This window comes from Tympanuchus pallidicinctus, unplaced genomic scaffold (assembly GCF_026119805.1).
Source record: "Tympanuchus pallidicinctus isolate F22 unplaced genomic scaffold, pur_lepc_1.0 scaffold31, whole genome shotgun sequence".
NCBI classification, from domain to species: Eukaryota; Metazoa; Chordata; class Aves; order Galliformes; family Phasianidae; genus Tympanuchus; species Tympanuchus pallidicinctus.
In genome coordinates, this window is record NW_026294749.1 from 6,494,322 (window position 1) to 6,511,295 (window position 16,974).

The 16,974-nt window shown below is 51.4% G+C and overlaps 1 protein-coding gene across 1 annotated transcript; it reads right to left on the reverse strand.

Moving 5' to 3' along the window:
• Nucleotides 1–3,763: 3,763 nt before the first annotated feature.
• Nucleotides 3,764–16,640, reverse strand: TFAP2A (transcription factor AP-2 alpha). The gene is given in 9 exon segments (XM_052697862.1): nt 3,764–4,896; nt 6,441–6,582; nt 8,720–8,838; nt 9,728–9,959; nt 10,706–10,757; nt 13,374–13,808; nt 15,873–16,180; nt 16,183–16,411; nt 16,413–16,640. Coding segments are annotated over 9 exon segments (2,034 nt in total). The 3' UTR covers nt 3,764–4,607.
• Nucleotides 16,641–16,974: the final 334 nt, after the last annotated feature.

Genomic DNA, 16,974 nt, shown 5'->3' on the forward strand with positions numbered 1-16,974 from the left:
CTGCCGACACCGAGCAGGCTCCAAATACTCCCTAATAGTTCCCAGCGCTGGCGGAGGAGCACTTAGAAAAGGCGCGTGGGACGGAACCGGCCTTTTGCAAACTCCTAACCTTTCACGTTTGGCTGCGGAGCTGTTTCCATCCCATTGCCTTCACTGGCTGGGATGGGCTTGAAGCTGCTCCCCGTCAGAGAGATGTTTGTTATTTTAGCCACACTCCTGGAACGTGAGGGCTGGAGCTCTGGGAAGCCGGGCTGGGCTGAGACACGCACGTGGTGAGGAGGGAGAGGGAAGCGCACACGCCGGGATTTCAATGCGAGGCAGGAGATGAGCAAACAAACAAGGAGCTGATCTGATTAAGCAGTCAGATTTATCAAGGGCAATAAAGGAATCGCCTTCAAATGTAAGGGTTTGGAGAAATGAATACTCCTAGCAAGTGAATAAAATGTATTCAATTAACTAAAAACCTCGTGCACTTCTGAACTGAAGTGGAATCGACTGTAATTGATTTATTTGAAACCAGAGGTTAAGGACTGAATTAGCTAAGTACAACTGGGTATTTCAAGCCACTGACTTCTCAAATGTCAAATCCCTTCTATTTTAAATATTATTTCAGCTGCGGGGCATTGCTGTCCTGATGGCTGTTCCACCAGTTAAATCTCAAATTATATTAATATTCGATTTTTGGAGGGTGGGGTGAATTACGGTACAAAGAGGAGGGCTGTCCTTATTCGCAGCGAACGAGCGCCGAGCCGTCGTTAGGCTCACGTGCAGAAATCAGCACGGCGTGGCAGCCCTGCCCCAGCGTTCAGCCACTCACCCTAATTCTAGCCAATCTGGAGGACAAAACAACAGCAGATTTTTGTTGGTGTCTGAAAGCCTGACCTAGAATTTGACTGCTGCGTGTTGAGCGCGACGGTACGAGCGCATCCAAAGAGCAGCGAAGTAATTAGCAGGTTTTTGTAACCTCGCCTCGGTCGCAGCAGAAGAGGCTGAGCTGAAGCCAGTCTGATTTCCGTCCTCGCCTGCAAAGTCCTTCCTCAGAAATAACAGCCATAAAGATATCTACGCAAGGTCATTCCATTTCTGTTTTCCGGTGGCTTGCAAATGCAGCAGAAGGATGCTTGAAATGCGCTCTCCTAGCATAGAGTAGCTAATTATATCTTTAACACGTTATTTATTATGACCTTATAATGTTCTAGCATAAGACCGCTTTATACATTGCCCAGTATAAAACGATTATATTGGGTACAGGTTTCTAAAAGTAACAAGCATCTGTAAATCCAGATCCGAATGAATGGTATATAATAAGATTGTTTTCGTTTAAAAATGAGTATTTATGTGTTGCTGTGGAAAGAGCAGCAATGTATTGCTGTTTATGAATGCTATTGTGCCTGAGGTTAGGATCCCACACACAATCTGAGATGCAGCCAAGAAAAACAGCCCTGATAGACAATGCTTCACTTCACCTGCTACAATACTGTGCATTTCATTTATGTCAAGAATATGTACAGTTAGGGTTCATTCACCTCATTATTTTGTTACATCTACTTTACAGTTAACCAGTCTCTCTCGGAAACAATAAATAACTGTTTTTTAAAACAATTGTGGCTTTGCATTCAAAAGATGCACTTTCAATTTATAAGAAAAAAATATTCAGGGCTTTTATAAACTGGCTGGCTCTCGAAAATAGAATTTAGACGCCACCAACTCTCTTTCTGCTTGGCAAGATTGATTTTACACTGCCTCCCATAAGTAGATTACCAAAGCAAAATGAAACATCTTGGGCTTTATCTAATGCTTTGCTTCACCAGCCCTAGCAAACGTCAGAATATATGAGCAAATGTTAATTCTCTTTGCAGCTTTATTGTAAACACCTCCCTCTTACCCTCCACCATTTCTGCCTGAGCAAAAAGGAAAAAAAAAAAAAAAAAAGAGCAGGAGGGGAGAGAGAGAGAGAGAGAGAGAGAGAAAGAGGCAGGAAAGGGAAAGAGAAAAATGAGCCAGCAGCACCAAAATATCATCATCACTTCAAGGAGACAATCTCTTTAAAAGGCCTTTACAATCCGAACTGCATTCGTCCCTTCTCCTCTGATACAACATAATCCAGCCCGATGCTGACTGCACCTACCCCCTGGGCCAAGGAGAACAGATTCAAAGGCGGGATCTCACACGTTTTTACAACCCATCTACAAGACGTACGCTACGCTCCTTTTCATCGTTAGTTTTAAGGCAAACTTCCCTACCTTACCACCACAAGAAGAAACTTCAGCTAAAACCCTCAGCTCCTCGCAAACGGGGGCAGCCATCTCAAAACGCCAACCTGCGCCTCCCGCCCAAACACAAACCGCCCATCAGAACGGATCTGTCTGCTGCAGGACTGCACTAAAGTTCACAGCCGTGAGGTGACACAAGCAGGCACAAGCTCTGGAGCTTTTCGTTTCCAGCACCCGGTTCTGATTGGCCTGCAAGTTCCTTTTTCCTTCACAACGCCTCATTTTCAGTATTTGCTTAGCAGTAATTCCTTTAATAACGTCTTTCCTGAGACAGGTGCCATTTCCTTTTCTCTCTGCTCTCTCCTGCAGGACAACCACACGTACAAAACTGCACAGGCTTTATAATTCTGTACGCTGCGGATAAACATAAAGAAAAAACCTAGAGGTCAACATAAATAAAATAAAACTTTATTTTTGTTTGGTTTTTTTTTTTTTTTTTTTCTTTCTTTAAATAGAATTATGTTTTGGTTAAAGAAAAGATAGCGTGTCATTCTGTTAGCAGTACAGACAGTTTTTTTATCCAAAAGAATACATTGTGCTTTATTGTGTCGTTTGTCTGAATACAGACTCGGTGGAATATCTAAATGATACCCTGCTCTGAACTCCAAGTTGAAAGTAAGTTTTTATTATACTTGAGGGAAACAATGGGTTCAGCTGCTTATTGCAAGGAGCAATTGTCAAGGGAGAGTTAAACTCAATTACTGTAACCATACTGAATAAAAAATACTGCCAAGAACAAAAATACGCCTGGGTAAAGACAGCCACTGAATAAAAAAATCGACATAAAGCGTATCAAATATTTATTTATCTGGGCAACAAAGGACTATGATACATTGACAGGCATGGAAACTACTGCCGGCACAACTCAATACAATACAACTATAACTGCTTCCAATATGGCCAGTGGAAATACAGGATACCAGGTGGTCCTGGATGTGTGAAGTTCTTTGGAAAAGAAAAAAAAGAAAAAAAAAAAGAACGAAAAAAAAGACCAAACCAAACCAAAAACAAAAGAAAAGGGAAGGAAGGGGAAAAAAGAATGAAAAAGGAAAGAAAAAAAAAAAAGCTAAATCTTGTTTCAAAAGACAGTATTAATTTATTGCTCTGATGGTGCTTTGGGGAGAGGGACAGCGGATGAAAATAACTTCTTTCATTTTTCACAACATATAAGGGTTGTAAAACCACTAACATGTTTAAAAATCTTGCCAGGGTCCAACATCACTTTATTTTTTCTTCAATGAGAAACTAAATGTCATACTAATTATATATAAAAATCCATGTGTTTTCTTTTTTTATTATTTGTTCAGCTGCTTCATTGTCGCCTTTAACATGCTACAACAGGGCTAAAAATGATGAATCCCAGAGAAAAACCCCCAAAAAACCTCTGATATCTAAATAAGTACCATGAACCACATGATGAACTAAGAGGGGAAGATTTAAAACCCACTAAACAAGAGGTAAACGAGATCACCAGATAAATAAAAAAAGGCTTAAAACAGACTCACCATATTTACAATTCCCATTAAATTACACATAAATAAATATATACATACATGAACACTGATTCCCTTATATAATAACCGTGAATCATGTTGCAATAGAAAGTTCAAGTTGGTCGCTTTACCTTTGCCAGGAAAAAGTTCTACAACTGAAGATATGACATGGAACTGCTTGTGTTTTGTGTTCAAGTTTATTCGCAATACTGATAAAACGTCATCAGTCCTTTTTGCCTTTCGTTTGCTTGCTGCTGCTGCTGCTGCTGTCGCACTTCTCTCGCCTTTTTCTCTTTTAATATGGCTACAATCTTAACTGAAGTTTATGTAAGGGAAGGTGGTGATTCAGTCCAGTTCATAGAATTTTTTTTTAAGTATTATTTCTTTTTTTTTTAGGGTTTTTTTTTTTAGTTTTTTTAATATATTTTTAGAAAAAAAAAAGTCCTTTTGTTTTTTTTGTTTGTTTTGCTTTGTTTTCCTCCTTTTGTTTTATTTAAAAAAAAAAAAAAAAGAAGTTCACAAACTCAAGACAGAACTTTTACTTTTTGCTGGCTCCGTCCCCCTGTTTTCTGTTCTCTTAGGCTCCAAACCAGGGTAGCAAAACGATGGTGGCAGCAGGGAGAGGGGGAACGAGTTAAAAGGGAGCAAATGGAGATGCGGATGCTGGGAAGGGTGCGGGGAGAGGGCAGAGCAGTCCCGCAGAGTCAGAGAACAGGATTGGCAGAAGGATGCTCATTCTGTTGCCGTAGCCTGGGGTGCTGGGTGCAGGGCAGAGGGAGGAGGGAGATGAATGGACTGATGGGCTGCGAGGGGGGGAAGGGAGAGGAGTGGGGGGGAATCCTCACTTTCGGTGCTTCTCCTCTTTGTCGCTGCTTTTGGTGCTGTTGTCTGTGTGGCTGTTGGGGTTGTTGCTGAGGTACATTTTGTCCATGGCCTTGAGCGCCTCGGTGAGATAGTTCTGCAGGGCGGTGACGGCAGCGCATACCGCCGGGCTCCCAAAGCCGTGCGAGATGAGGTTGAAGTGGGTCAGGCAGCTCTGGATGCCCGGCTCCAAAATGGGGTTGGGCCGCGAGTTCCCCAGGGGAGATCGGTCCTGAGCCAGCAGGTCGGTGAACTCTTTACAGATCTGTCTATAGCACAAATGGAGCAGAGACACAGAGAGGGAGGGCAGGAGGGGAAGAGAGAGGGAGAGAAATGAACCATCGCCGTCAGCAGCAAAGCCACGCTCCCTCCTAGGTTACACAAGCCTGCGGGTGAAGGCGGCCGCTGCCTCCGAGTGCACAAACACAGCCTCGCTCCCCCCCGCTTCCTCTCTTCTACACAGCATTCCCCCATCCTCACACTTGTGGGCAAAGCATGCACCTCTTCCCTTCACCTTGCACACGTGCACAACTGCGCATCGTGCCCCAGCCTGCACGGACAAAAAGCCAGCACGCACAGCACAGCAGCTCCCGCCCACCCCACCGATCCCCGTCTTGCACCCCTCACCTACTGCCTGCAAACCTCCATCCCTTCCCAGATTTTGGATTTTGGAACTGAATCAATGCGCAGCTTAAAGTACCCCAGCAATGTGGAACGGAGGAGACGGGCCGCAATATCCAGAGAGGATTTGGGGGATTTATTCACGTTTTGGAAGACTCTTATTTGGAGAGCCTCGGGCCTCTTCCTTCACAAGGCTAAAACACGCCCATGTGCGTGGGGAGGAAAGGGTGAAGGAAGAGAGGGGAATCGAGGCTTTAAATTAGGGTGTTCCGAAACACTTTATATATATACATCTCTATCTCCAAATCCAAAGGGACCTTTCCACACAGGGTAAAGGCTGACGCTAACCGGGCTCTGGAAATTTCCTTCCAGGGACGTGAGAAGGGAGGATACGAGGGCAGGGTGCAGAAGTTAGGTGACACCATCCGCCCACCGCACAAAGGGCTGGGGAAATAACACACCTTACAGCGAGGGCTTAGAGGCACGTTGAAACAGTTTGGATTCTGAAACCCGCGTTAATGTCTTCCAGCCATAAACTGGCTCCCATCTTCTGCCTGCGCCCTCTGGCACTGTGCCCTTTCGTGACACCTCCACTGGTAATTAAGGGCCACTAAACAACCCTTTTAATTTCCAGCAAACATATCAAAACAATCATTCTCCTTTCACGCGCCACCTGGAAGTCTAGCTAGCCCCACCAATGATAAACCCCGCTAGCATTTTAACTGTGTACAGATTGGCATTTAAAATATATTTTTAATATCCCTACGTTCACGAAGTAGCTGAGATCCTCAGGAAGAAAGAGCCGCCGCAGATTTTAATGATCTGAAATCAGCTTAATGTGCCAGTTTTATTTTCCCGTCAATGGGAAGCCTTCCCCCTTCTACCTCGATTGATAAGCTAAGCGAGAGAACCCGGAATATTTTTTTGCTTTGAATAACTACTGCTTTTTTTCTTTAACCAAACATCCATCTGCAATATCCACAACTCACTCTCAAGCAAATCCATGCAGATGGACTGGATGGAAACCAAGCTGAGCTATGCAGAGCTCCTGAAGCAGGAGGGGACAAACAAACCCCCACAAAATGCAACACCAGCAGCTACGTGGAAAACATTTGCAAATAAAAGCTCCAAACCCGGGCCTGTCGCCCTCCCCTCATAACTGAACCACATGCTAGGAAGGTAAACGTCTTACTTTGTAGCTAGAAGCATGTTTTTTCTTGTGACTTGCTCGTTTGGATCGGAATGTTGTCGGTTGAGAAATTCAGCTACTGCTTTGGCAGGAAATTCTGTCTCACAAACGTACCCAAAATCTCTAGCTAGATGCACTGCTTCCCCTGCAAAGGGAGAGGCGGGAGGGGATGGGGAGGGAAACACACAGCTCATCAGTACACACAGCACAGAGGCAACGATACATCAGAAAAAAAAACCAACAAAAAAAAGCACGACTTTCTACTTGGGTTTTTCTTCTAAAAGACGGGACCGGTTCTCTTTCTATCTCTGCAAAAAGGTACAGTAAGAAATGCTAATCCCATCTTATCTTGTAGGAGCTGCCTTTTGCTTCAGTCCAGGGCAATGCAAATGTGTATTTTCATGACAATCTTTACGAGTGAAATCTCACATTCAATTTTTTTTTTTTTTTCAAGCTTCCATTGACTAACAGATCTTAGCCAGACAGGCTCCATGCACCTCAAATGTGTGCTTACATTTACACAGCCACGTGCATACGCAGCCATTTATACACAGCTCATTCAAATCTATTTACTCCGGAAATATTTGATTGCCTCAGCCACGTCTCTATATTCTTTCGCAATGCATCAATGATTAATATTGATCATAATTACTCCTAGAGCTCTTCTAAATAAAACGCATTAAACAGCTAAGTGTTTAAAATTTAACTTGATCGCATATAATTATATGTTCCCCCCCAAACGATTAACCATGAGAATTTTAGGGTCATTCCACCGAGTCTGTCTGTTTTGTTGATTTTCAAATCTTTGGTTTTAATTTCCTGAACCAGTTGGTTTTTACTGCAGGGCTTCCTGCCATTAGCTCTAGCTCCGGAAGAACGCATGCGCCAATTAGAGCTTCAAAGCCTCAGTCCAGTGAGCTTGTTTCCATAAAATGGAGCGGATCATAAACAATAACAGTGCTCCAGAAAATGCTACGGGACTCAAAGCCCGAGCAGTGTTTACACTATCATCCCCTCAAAACCAGACACCGCTCCTAAGCCAAAAGGAGGGAGATCGGGCCTCTGTTTTGCTTTTAGCTTTCATAAAAATCACTCTTTTAAAGCAATTATACGCCAATGCCAAACAGAACAATAGATGACAATCAAACATTCTCCATATTCATTAACATCCCCCAAAATATTAGGCATCTACCAAAGCCAGACTTTTTAGAAGTTTTCCCCTTGCAATTTGTTACTATGGTGTGCTGATGCAATGGCACAGCCTTTTCAAAAACAGTAAGACGCAGCTCACTCCCATGCAGCATGAACACTGTGCAGCGACCTAACCTGAATGTTTAAAAAACTCAAGTCCAGCCTTGCGCAGTGCTTCTTTCCCCATCCCTTTCAACATGAAACATCTCCACCAGAATGCAAAGTGACAACAGAACAGAGCTACCAATTCCCTCCTACGCAACCAAACTTAACGCGAACCCGCGCAGCTTGGGGCTGAGGTTAAAAGCACTCTGCAGACCAAGCTGGCCCAAAACGTCGTGAAACCCACAAGCAGAGAGAAAGGGGGAGGATTTATATCCTGGGCGTGGGTTTACTTTGTGCCAGTCAATGTGACAAAGCAACTGATTCAAAACTAAAGGACAGCAAAGGCTCAGGCTTCTCACCGCTGACTTCTGAAAGCACAGGGCACCTGAAGGTGCTAAAAGTAAGTTGTGCGTTCTCTGGACAGACCAAAGCAGAGAGGAATGATATAATGAAGGGAACACATGTTCAGAAAATGAGAACCAAAAGGGAGGGGGGGTGCAACTCGGAGGCTTTCAGGACACCATTAATTCACTGCTTAGGTCAAGGATTCCCAAATTAATTCAGGAAGTAATGGTCACGCATTTCTCCAATGCAGATGTCAGAAAACTTAAATGATTTACTGTTATGTGGCTGGGGGCAGGGGGAGATGAATCCCAAAGCAGCTGCAGTTTTTTGACATTTCAGTTGCCCACTGTCAGGGGCGGCAGCAGCTCTGCTCCCTGCAACTTTCAGCCCAGTGCTGGTGGGACTGAGCTCAATGCCGAGTCTGCAGGTTCCGTTTTAAGTTTAAGTTAGATCAAAGGGCAGAGCTGCACAACCAACCGTCCTTTCCTGATCGACCACAAGAACACCCTTCCAATTTCAAACAGGCAGCACCAACTTGGAAAAAAAAGAACAACAACAAAAAAAAAACAACACAAAAAACAAGCCAAGACACCGAGCCTTGTCCCACTGTGCAGCACCACAGGCAGGGCTGAGGCACTTACCCTCCACCAGCGAGGTGAGCAAGGTGACATTAGCAGCTTTGCGCCTCCCGGCCGGCAGGTTCAACCCTATCTTGTCCAGCTTCTCTCGGAGGGACCGCCCGCCATTTTTGGATTTTGCCCTGTGCCACAACAGAAGGACGTTAGAGGAGGGGCGGGAGGAACTGCAGCACCCCAAAATGCCGAACCAGAGGGACAACGAGGGGATGTTTTTGAGGGGAAAGCTGAGTCCACAGATGGAGCGGTGCAGTGACTGAGGTGACAGCCTGCTCTGAGCCCAGAGGGGACATGTGTCAGGGCAGCTGCGTTATTCCATTGGTAAGGCAAGAGGGGATGGCCTCAAGTCGCACCAGGGGAGGTTTGTGTTGGATATTAGGAAAAATTTCTTCTCATAGAAGTTGTGAGGCACTGGAACAGGCTGCCCAGGGGGGTGGTGGAGTCACCATCCCTGGAGGTGCTCAGGAACCGCGTGGCTGTGGCACCTGGTTAGTGGGCACGGCGGGGATGGTGGACTGCATTATCTTCACCACGTTTCCAACCTCAATGGTTCTATTCTGCGATCCTATCGTTACTGAGCAGGCTGATGTGAAAGTTTGCCGTCATCGCACAGAGTCTGATCTCCGCACGGCAGAGACAGAGCGTTAGGATGAAAGTTTGGCTAGTTAATTTTATTCCCTGCCAGAGTGCTCTCGAACTGTCTGCACTGCATCACAGCCCGACGGCGCCCACAGAGCACGCTGACGCCAACCCCGCACCCCGGGCTGCCACCGCCACGAGGGCGGAGCGGCCGGCCTCCGCCACCCCTCGCACACCGGGCCGCGTTGCCATGGTTACAGCGCCCCCAACCCAATCGGCCGCCTCAGCGGCAGCGCGCCGCGCCCCCTAGCGGCCGGGCGGGCGCGGGGCTCCGTCGGGGCGGCAGCGGTCACCGGGCGGCCGGCCGCGCGGTTCGGTGCCCCCTCGGCCGCCGCCGTCCGCCCGCCCGCCTCCCGCCTATCCCCCGCCCCTCACCTCCGCAGCACTCCGCCCAGCAGGGAGGCGTTGAGGCACTCGGGAGGCGAGAGGCGTCGCTGCACTTCCGCCACCGTGACCTTGTACTTGGAGGTGGAGCTGAGCAGCGAGAGGCGGCCCGGCACCGAGCAGAAGACCTCGTTGGGGTTCACCACCCCGCCGAAGAGCGCGTCCTTGTTGATGGGGATGGAGGAGACGGCGTTGTTGTTAGACTTGGAGAGGGACACGGGGCCTGCAGGGAGGGAGGAGCGGGAGGTGAGGGTGGGGAGGGGAGAAGGGGCTGAGCGGCCAGCCCGGCCCGGAGCGAGAATTAAAGAAAAAAAAAAGGCAAAAAAAAAAAAAAAGAAAGAAAAACAAGAAAAACAGAAACACCGAAACACAGCGGGCGGCCCCGGCACAGCGCTGGAGTCGGGAGCGCGAGGCGGAGGGCCTAGGGTTGGGGATGGATGGCTTGTGACATTAATAGCTCGGGGAGGGCTAATGGATACACCGGGAGTTAAACGAACTCTGGAGATTACTAATAAAAGAGCCAATTATCATGTCGGCTCGGAAAGAGCATCTCTTCAGATTTATCCCTCGCGCGTCTAATTTGACGTGACAAAGGCTTGGCGGCCGGCGATGGGGACGAGGACGGGGCGCGGGGCCGCCCGCTGTCCGTGCCCGGTCCGCCCGGCACAAAGCCGCCAAGATCCCGCGGCCCCGCCGCCGCTTCGCCCCCCGCTCCCCGGCAGCCCGGCCGAGCGCCGCCGCGATTCGATTGCGGAACCGCGAGAGGAGCGCGGCGTTTTCTCCTCCGCTTTACCGACAACGATTTGCCCCGAGCTTCGGGCAAAGCACGAAACCGAGCCGCTTCCCGACGCGCCGAAAACACCGGAGCGGATTTTGCGGTCCCGCTGTTCTCGGGCAAGCTATACGAGCCGTGCCCTCCGCCCGCTGCCCTACCGACCCCGGCCCGCAGAGCCCGCGCTCGCCGCTCACCTTTCTTAATGACGGTCTGGTCCGGGATGTTGATGCCGGGATCTTCTACGTGCTGCAACACAACGAGAGGCGGCGGTCAGCGAGCGCGGCGGGCACCGAGAGCCGTCCCACAGCCCCGGGCCCCGCATCCATCCCTGCCTCCCTCCCTCCCTTCTTCCCTCCCTCCCCTCCATTCCGCCTCTCCCCGCCGCGGGCGAGGCACAAAGGAGCGGCCGCAGCCGGGCGCACGGGGCCGCTCCGACGGGGCGAGCTTTGCACCCCCGGGCGGGCTCCCCCCATTGTCTGCCCGCAGATGGGGTTCGATCGCAACGTGCCGAGGAAGCCAAACGGAATAGCGTTGTTGTTTTGTTGCGTTTTTTTTTTTCTAAATCCGAAAGAAGTGACAGGCGATATAATGCCTGGCTGTGTTTACAAATTAACACCAGCGCTGCTGAGATAGAAGGTTTCGCAATCGTTACAAAACGCAGGCATTACCATTTAAAAAACTATTACTTCCTCCTCTAGTCTTTGTCCAACAATAATACTGATCCTAACATTTTCCATTCTGCCTTGGATTTATGCTCCCGTTAATTGTGCCTGATCTCAATGATTCCGGGTGGATGGTACTAAGTTGCTTTATTACAGGTTTTATTATACTCCGTGCTCTCATTTGTAACTTGCCTAAAGTGCTTCTGGATTTAAGTATAATTAAATTGAGAAATGTTCAGAAATGACTACTGCTGCAGTTCTCGTGTTTTAACTATATGGGGAAATATGATCCCTTTATGCATGCACCCTAAACCCATAAAGTCAATGTAGTGTGGCATAATACTTTTATTTGTGTTATTTCTGCACGTATTCCGTACGGGGAGGACTGTTAAGTTTAAAATCCCACCGAGATATTTATGATTAAATAATTTTCACCGTCTCCTCGATTTTCCTAAATCTCCACCGGTCCCTTTTGTTAAAGCCGAACCGTGGCAGCAACGGGAAAATCCACAAGCGACCCAAAGCTCCGTATTTTTTTCCCCCTCGCACAACGGATACTCGCAGCTACTCCCCTGTCTCTGTGCCTTCCCGCACTCACCCTGCCCATTCCGTTTTACAGAGAGGGAAGAAAAAATAAAACAAACCAAAAACAACAAAACAAAACAAAACAAAAAAAACCAACCAAGGGCCGGGCTGGGTAAGGATTTAAAACAGATGGCACTCGGCTCTCACAAACTACGGCAGCGCCGTTAATTCGTGGGTCTTTCAGACGCGAACGGAGCGATTTGTACCGCAATCTCTGCAGGGCACAGCGAGACAGAGCGGAGGGGGAATGGAGGAGTACGCTTTGGTCACGTTCCTGCAGCAGTCAGGGGCTCACCGGCAACAAATTGGTTTGTTCCTGCTGTTGCCTCCGCTTTATTTCGCATCGGGTTAAAAGAACCGACTCGTTCCTAACGGATCCCAATGGCTCACTAAAGCCTCCGCTCTGGAAAGCGTTGGTATTTATTGCAAAAGTGCGGAACACGAGCGGCAATTTTCTGCGGCTAAATTCAGCCGAGGGGGGAGGGCTGCCATAAATTCCCCATTTTCCACGAGCGTAATTTTCAAAAGGTTTCCAAGCGCCCCCCAAAATGAGGTACATCGGTCTGAGCATCATCCACACAACGCGAAACTGTACTCATTAAGCTGTCAGCGAATATATTGCTGTAAGATTTGATCCCGTAATTTGGGATGGCATTTCGGCAGAAATCACATCCAGACACCACAGCTCCCTCCTCTCCCTCGCAGCCTCAGCCCCTCCGCACGGGCACTGCAAGCTTTCGTACATCTATTGCCACATTCTGGTTCTGTTTGCAGGGAGAACACCGGCAGAGGAACTTTGCTCACGTTCCCATTGCGTTGCATAAAGCACTCTCCTGCGGAACAATGGCCCGGCTGCTCCATCACAGCCCTGTGTAATGCCATGCTTCATTAGAAACCATTTCTTTTTTTCTTTTTTTCTTTTTTTTTTTTTTTTTAAATCCGGGCTTGCTGATAGCAGAATTGGATTCCCCGAATAACCCGCTGCCCAATGGGCTCCGCACATTTAATTTAATAGAAGTGCAGCGGGTCTGGCTGGGATTTGATAACCCATAGGTATAGCCAATGGTCTGTGGGGTCATCCATCCCTCTGTACTGCTGCTGGAAGAACATGGCAGCAGCTCCACACACCCCTCCTCCGATACTTGTCCATTAATTCCTTTGGAGAAGGGATCTCCCTGCGTCCCCTCACAACTTGAGATGCCACCATCCCGTAATCGTGGGGAACCGAGCTCTCTTCCTTAGGCCACTTTCCCCGACTTTTTTTTCGCCCCTTTCCCTGCGCGTTTCCCAAGGAGGATGCTCTCAGAGACCCCACGCCAACGAGAGATCCCCACACGCCCGGCCCTGTGGCTATAGTAAACATTCTCCCAATCGCAACATCTCATTGTCACCGAGAAGGAAAGATATTGTTAACACCGACACTCATTTGATTTATCCCCATTTCAGCGGGCGCAACACACGAGCCCATTGTTCTGGGCAGGGGGGCTCGGCCTTCCTCCCTTCCTCCCTCCCCTTCTATTACATTTCGGGGGCCCCTCCCTCGCCCCGTGTCCCCCCCCTTCCTTTCCCCCCCACCCCCCCTTCCTCCCCGGGGCCGCGGTCCGGCGCTGCTTACCGGCACGTCCTCGATGGCGTGAGGGATGGAGTGGAGCGGCAGGTCGGCCAGCCCCGCGCCCAGCCCGTGCGGGCCGTGCAGCAGGTCGTCGTGCCGCCGGTAGTCGCGGCGGGGGTCCAACCCCCCCAGCTGATGGGGCAGCCCCCGGTGCGCGTGCAGCAAACCCGGCTCCTGGCTCTGCCTCTGGCCCGGCCAAGCCGGGTGCTGGGGCTGCGGTTGGGTGTGCAGGGAGTTGAGGCTGTAAGGGTCGTTGACGTGGGAATAGGGGTCCTGAGACTGGGGGTAGATGGGCTGGTACGGGGGGGGGAAGTAGGGCGGCTGGAAGTCGGCGTTGGGGGTGTGCGAGAGCGGCGGGGCGCTGCTATACGGGGACTGCCCCACGGCCCCCAGCTGGGGCAGCCGCGCCGTCCCGTTGCTGGCACTGTCGTGGCGCTCCTGGGGGGGGGGCGAAGAGGGGGGAGACACGGGGAGGGGGTACGGGGGAAGAGGGGAGGGGAGAGAGGGGGGGAAAAGAAAAACAAAAGATGAAATCAAAACCGGTGCTCCTCAAAATCGCCCTCCGGTCATTTCCCCCACCGGGCAGCTCCTCTCTCAGAGGAAGAGACGGAGGTCCGTCTGCCCACCTCGGCAGCATTAACGGGGCTCGGACCACTGCCCCAACGGTGGCGGTGTAATAGCAGCGATAATCACAATAACGGGACCGTTCCGAACAATTCAAAAAAACGCTGCGGCGGGGCTCCGTGCGCTCCCGGCCGGCCGTGCCCCGGCAGCGGGCACTGAAAGAATCCTTACAAGAGGCCCTACGGAACCATAATCCGAAAACGCAACCCAAAGCTCTGCCCCGGTCCCGGCGCACCTTTGCCGGGGGCCGCCGCCGCCACATCCCGGGAATAACGCGAGGGAGCCGAGCGAACTGCCATCTTGCTGCGGGGGCACGGTTGCCCCTGCCCGCAACTTTGCACAACGATTCGGGGCGAAGGCGCGGCCCCAGAGTCTCCTCCGGGCCCCGCTCAGACGGGGGAGAGGAGGAGGAAGAAGAGGTCGAAAGGAGAGAGACAGAGCTCTAAGAAAGGCGGCGAGGGAAGGAGGAAAACCCCGCGGGCAGGTGCGGGGCGAAGGGAACGGAGTGGCGGCTCTAGAGATCGGCAGAGCAAAAATGAAAGGAAAAAGAGAGAAAGAAAAAAAAAAAAGAAAAAAGGAAAAAAGGGAGGGGGGAGGGTAGGGGGGAAAAGAAAGAAAATAAAAGAGAAATCAAAGGGAAAATAAAAAGGAAAAATGAAAAAAAAAAAAAAAAAAAAAAAAAAAACCACCAACATATCCAAACCAATCCCCCCCCCAACAAATAAGGAAAGGAAAATAAAACCAAACGAGAACGAGGAGAGCGAAGCCGAGACGAAACACCAGAACGCAGGGCAGAGCCGCCGCAAGCCCGGCCGCCGCCGCCGCCAACAATAGCAGCGCCCCGAGCCCCGACCCCCGGCGGAGAGAAAGGCGAAGCCACTCACCATAGCCGAAAAACTGTGCACTAACATCTGCGAGGCGTCGGGGGCTGCGCGGCGGGGAGAGAGGCGCGGGGCGGCCGCGGAGGGGCGCGGAGCTGCGCGGAGGGACGCGGCCGGAGCCCGGCGCTACGCTCGGGGGGCAGCAGCGGGGCGCCGGGGCTGCTCCTGCTCCGCGCCCGCGCCGCCGGAATCCATCAGAACGCGCAGCGCCCGCCGCTGCCCTTCATCGGGTGCTGCAGAGCCTCTGCTATCCTGGCGCGGGGCGAGAGGTAAAGTTGGTCGATTTTTGTTTGTTTGTTTGTTTGTTTGTTTGCGCTTTTTTTTTTTTTTCCTTTTTTTTCCTTTTTTTTTCCTTTTTTTTTTTTTTTTTTTTTTTTTTTAAAGGATGTGTGTTCGTTTCTCAATCCTTTTTCTCGCTCTGTCTCTGTCTGGTTCTCCTCTCCCCCGAGCTCCGCCGCTCCGCTCGGGCTCCTCACGCCCGCTCCGCCGCCGCCTTCCCGGAGCCTCCTAGCAGCGGATATTCATGACTATTAATATTACACGAATACTTAATAAGGGAAGAATGGCCGCAAATCGAGCGTGAAGCGCGAAGGCAACTCAAGGCAGAGCCCGTTCTAAATGACGTCCATTGAATGAGGAATCGGTGTATCTAATCAGCGCCGGGGAGAGAGGGAGAGAGAGGGAGAGAGAGACAAAAAGGAGGGAGGGAGGGAGCGCGGCGCGCAGGGGGGACATGCCGCCGCGTCTGGCGAATCACAGGGAAGGGGCCACATTTTAAAAGGTTGCGGGGCATGCAAAAGTGAAAGAGAAAGAGAGCGGAGAGAGGCAGAGGGTGGGAGCCGGGAGGGGTGCGGCGGAGGTGGGAGAACCGTGCGGCGGGGGGGGGGGGGTTGGGGGGGATAAGGAGAGGGGGGGGGGGGGCGCGGGATCCCCTTTCCTTCTCTCCTTCCCTCCCTCCTTTTCCTCCCTCCCTCGTCGTCCCCAGCCCCGGGCGCACCTCGGGCTGCGGCTGCTGAGAGAAGCCGGGCTCGAAGGCGGCGGAGGGGGAGAAGAGCGGCCGCTCCCGGCTCCCGCCGCCCTCCGGCCCGCCGCCCTCGCGCGGGGGGGGCTCCGCCGCAGCCCCGTCCATGCCCCGCCGAGGGGTCCCCGCTCCGCTGTCGCCGCCGCGTCCTGGAAAGTTCTCCTCCTCCTCCTCTTCCTCCCGCACCTCCAGCCCCGCCAGCATCCGCCGCCCCCCACTCGGAGGAGCCGGGAAAAGAGGAGGGAAGGAAGGAACGAAGGGAGGAAGGAGGGCGGGCGGGACGCGGGGGGAGAACGAGAGAGCCGGGCACGGCGGGAGGGAGGCACGGCGAGCGCTCCTCCGTCCGGCCCAGACACGCCGGGCCCCGCGCAACCCGTCCGACTGGCTGCGCGACTCCGGCACCGCCCTCCGCGCCGCTCCTCTGTCCCTATCCCGGCCCCGGCTCCGCACTGCGCCGGGCCTTGACGGGACGAAATCGGCGCCCGCGGGGGCCGGGGCCGAAGACCCGACGGCAAGCGGCACGCAAACGGCTCTGACCCACAACCGGCGGCCTGGGGCGGGGAAGAGGTGAAGCTCTCGCCGTGCCTTCGGCCGACGGATGGAATAATAATTATAACAATCATAATAAAATTTTAAAAAAATCTCCCTGACGCCCCATTGCCAGACATCGCATATCCGACAGCTCAGCCTCGCTCCGGGCAGCGGCTGCGTCCCAGCGCTCGGGGCACGACTGAAGCACCGCATCCTTCGGTCCCCGGTGGTTCCTCGACCCTGCCCTACGCCGCGGCATTGCCCGGCGCCGGCTCGGCCCCAAAGAAGTACATTCGTTCGCACAGTGCAGTCCTTTTATTGATCCGTGCCGCAAGGAGAACTTTTGTGGAAGGTGTGAGCGTGGCTTTCGTTGGGGATTGGTATGGGCTGCCCTCTTCGTTTTGCTCTTCTTCTCCTTTTTTTTTTTTTGTGTGTGTGTGTGTGTCAGACCAAAAGACACTCAGAGCGCGGCCGCACACACACACGGCTCTGTCCTCCGACCCTAGTTGTTGGGGTTTAATTTTCCGAGCGGTCCATATACGGCTGC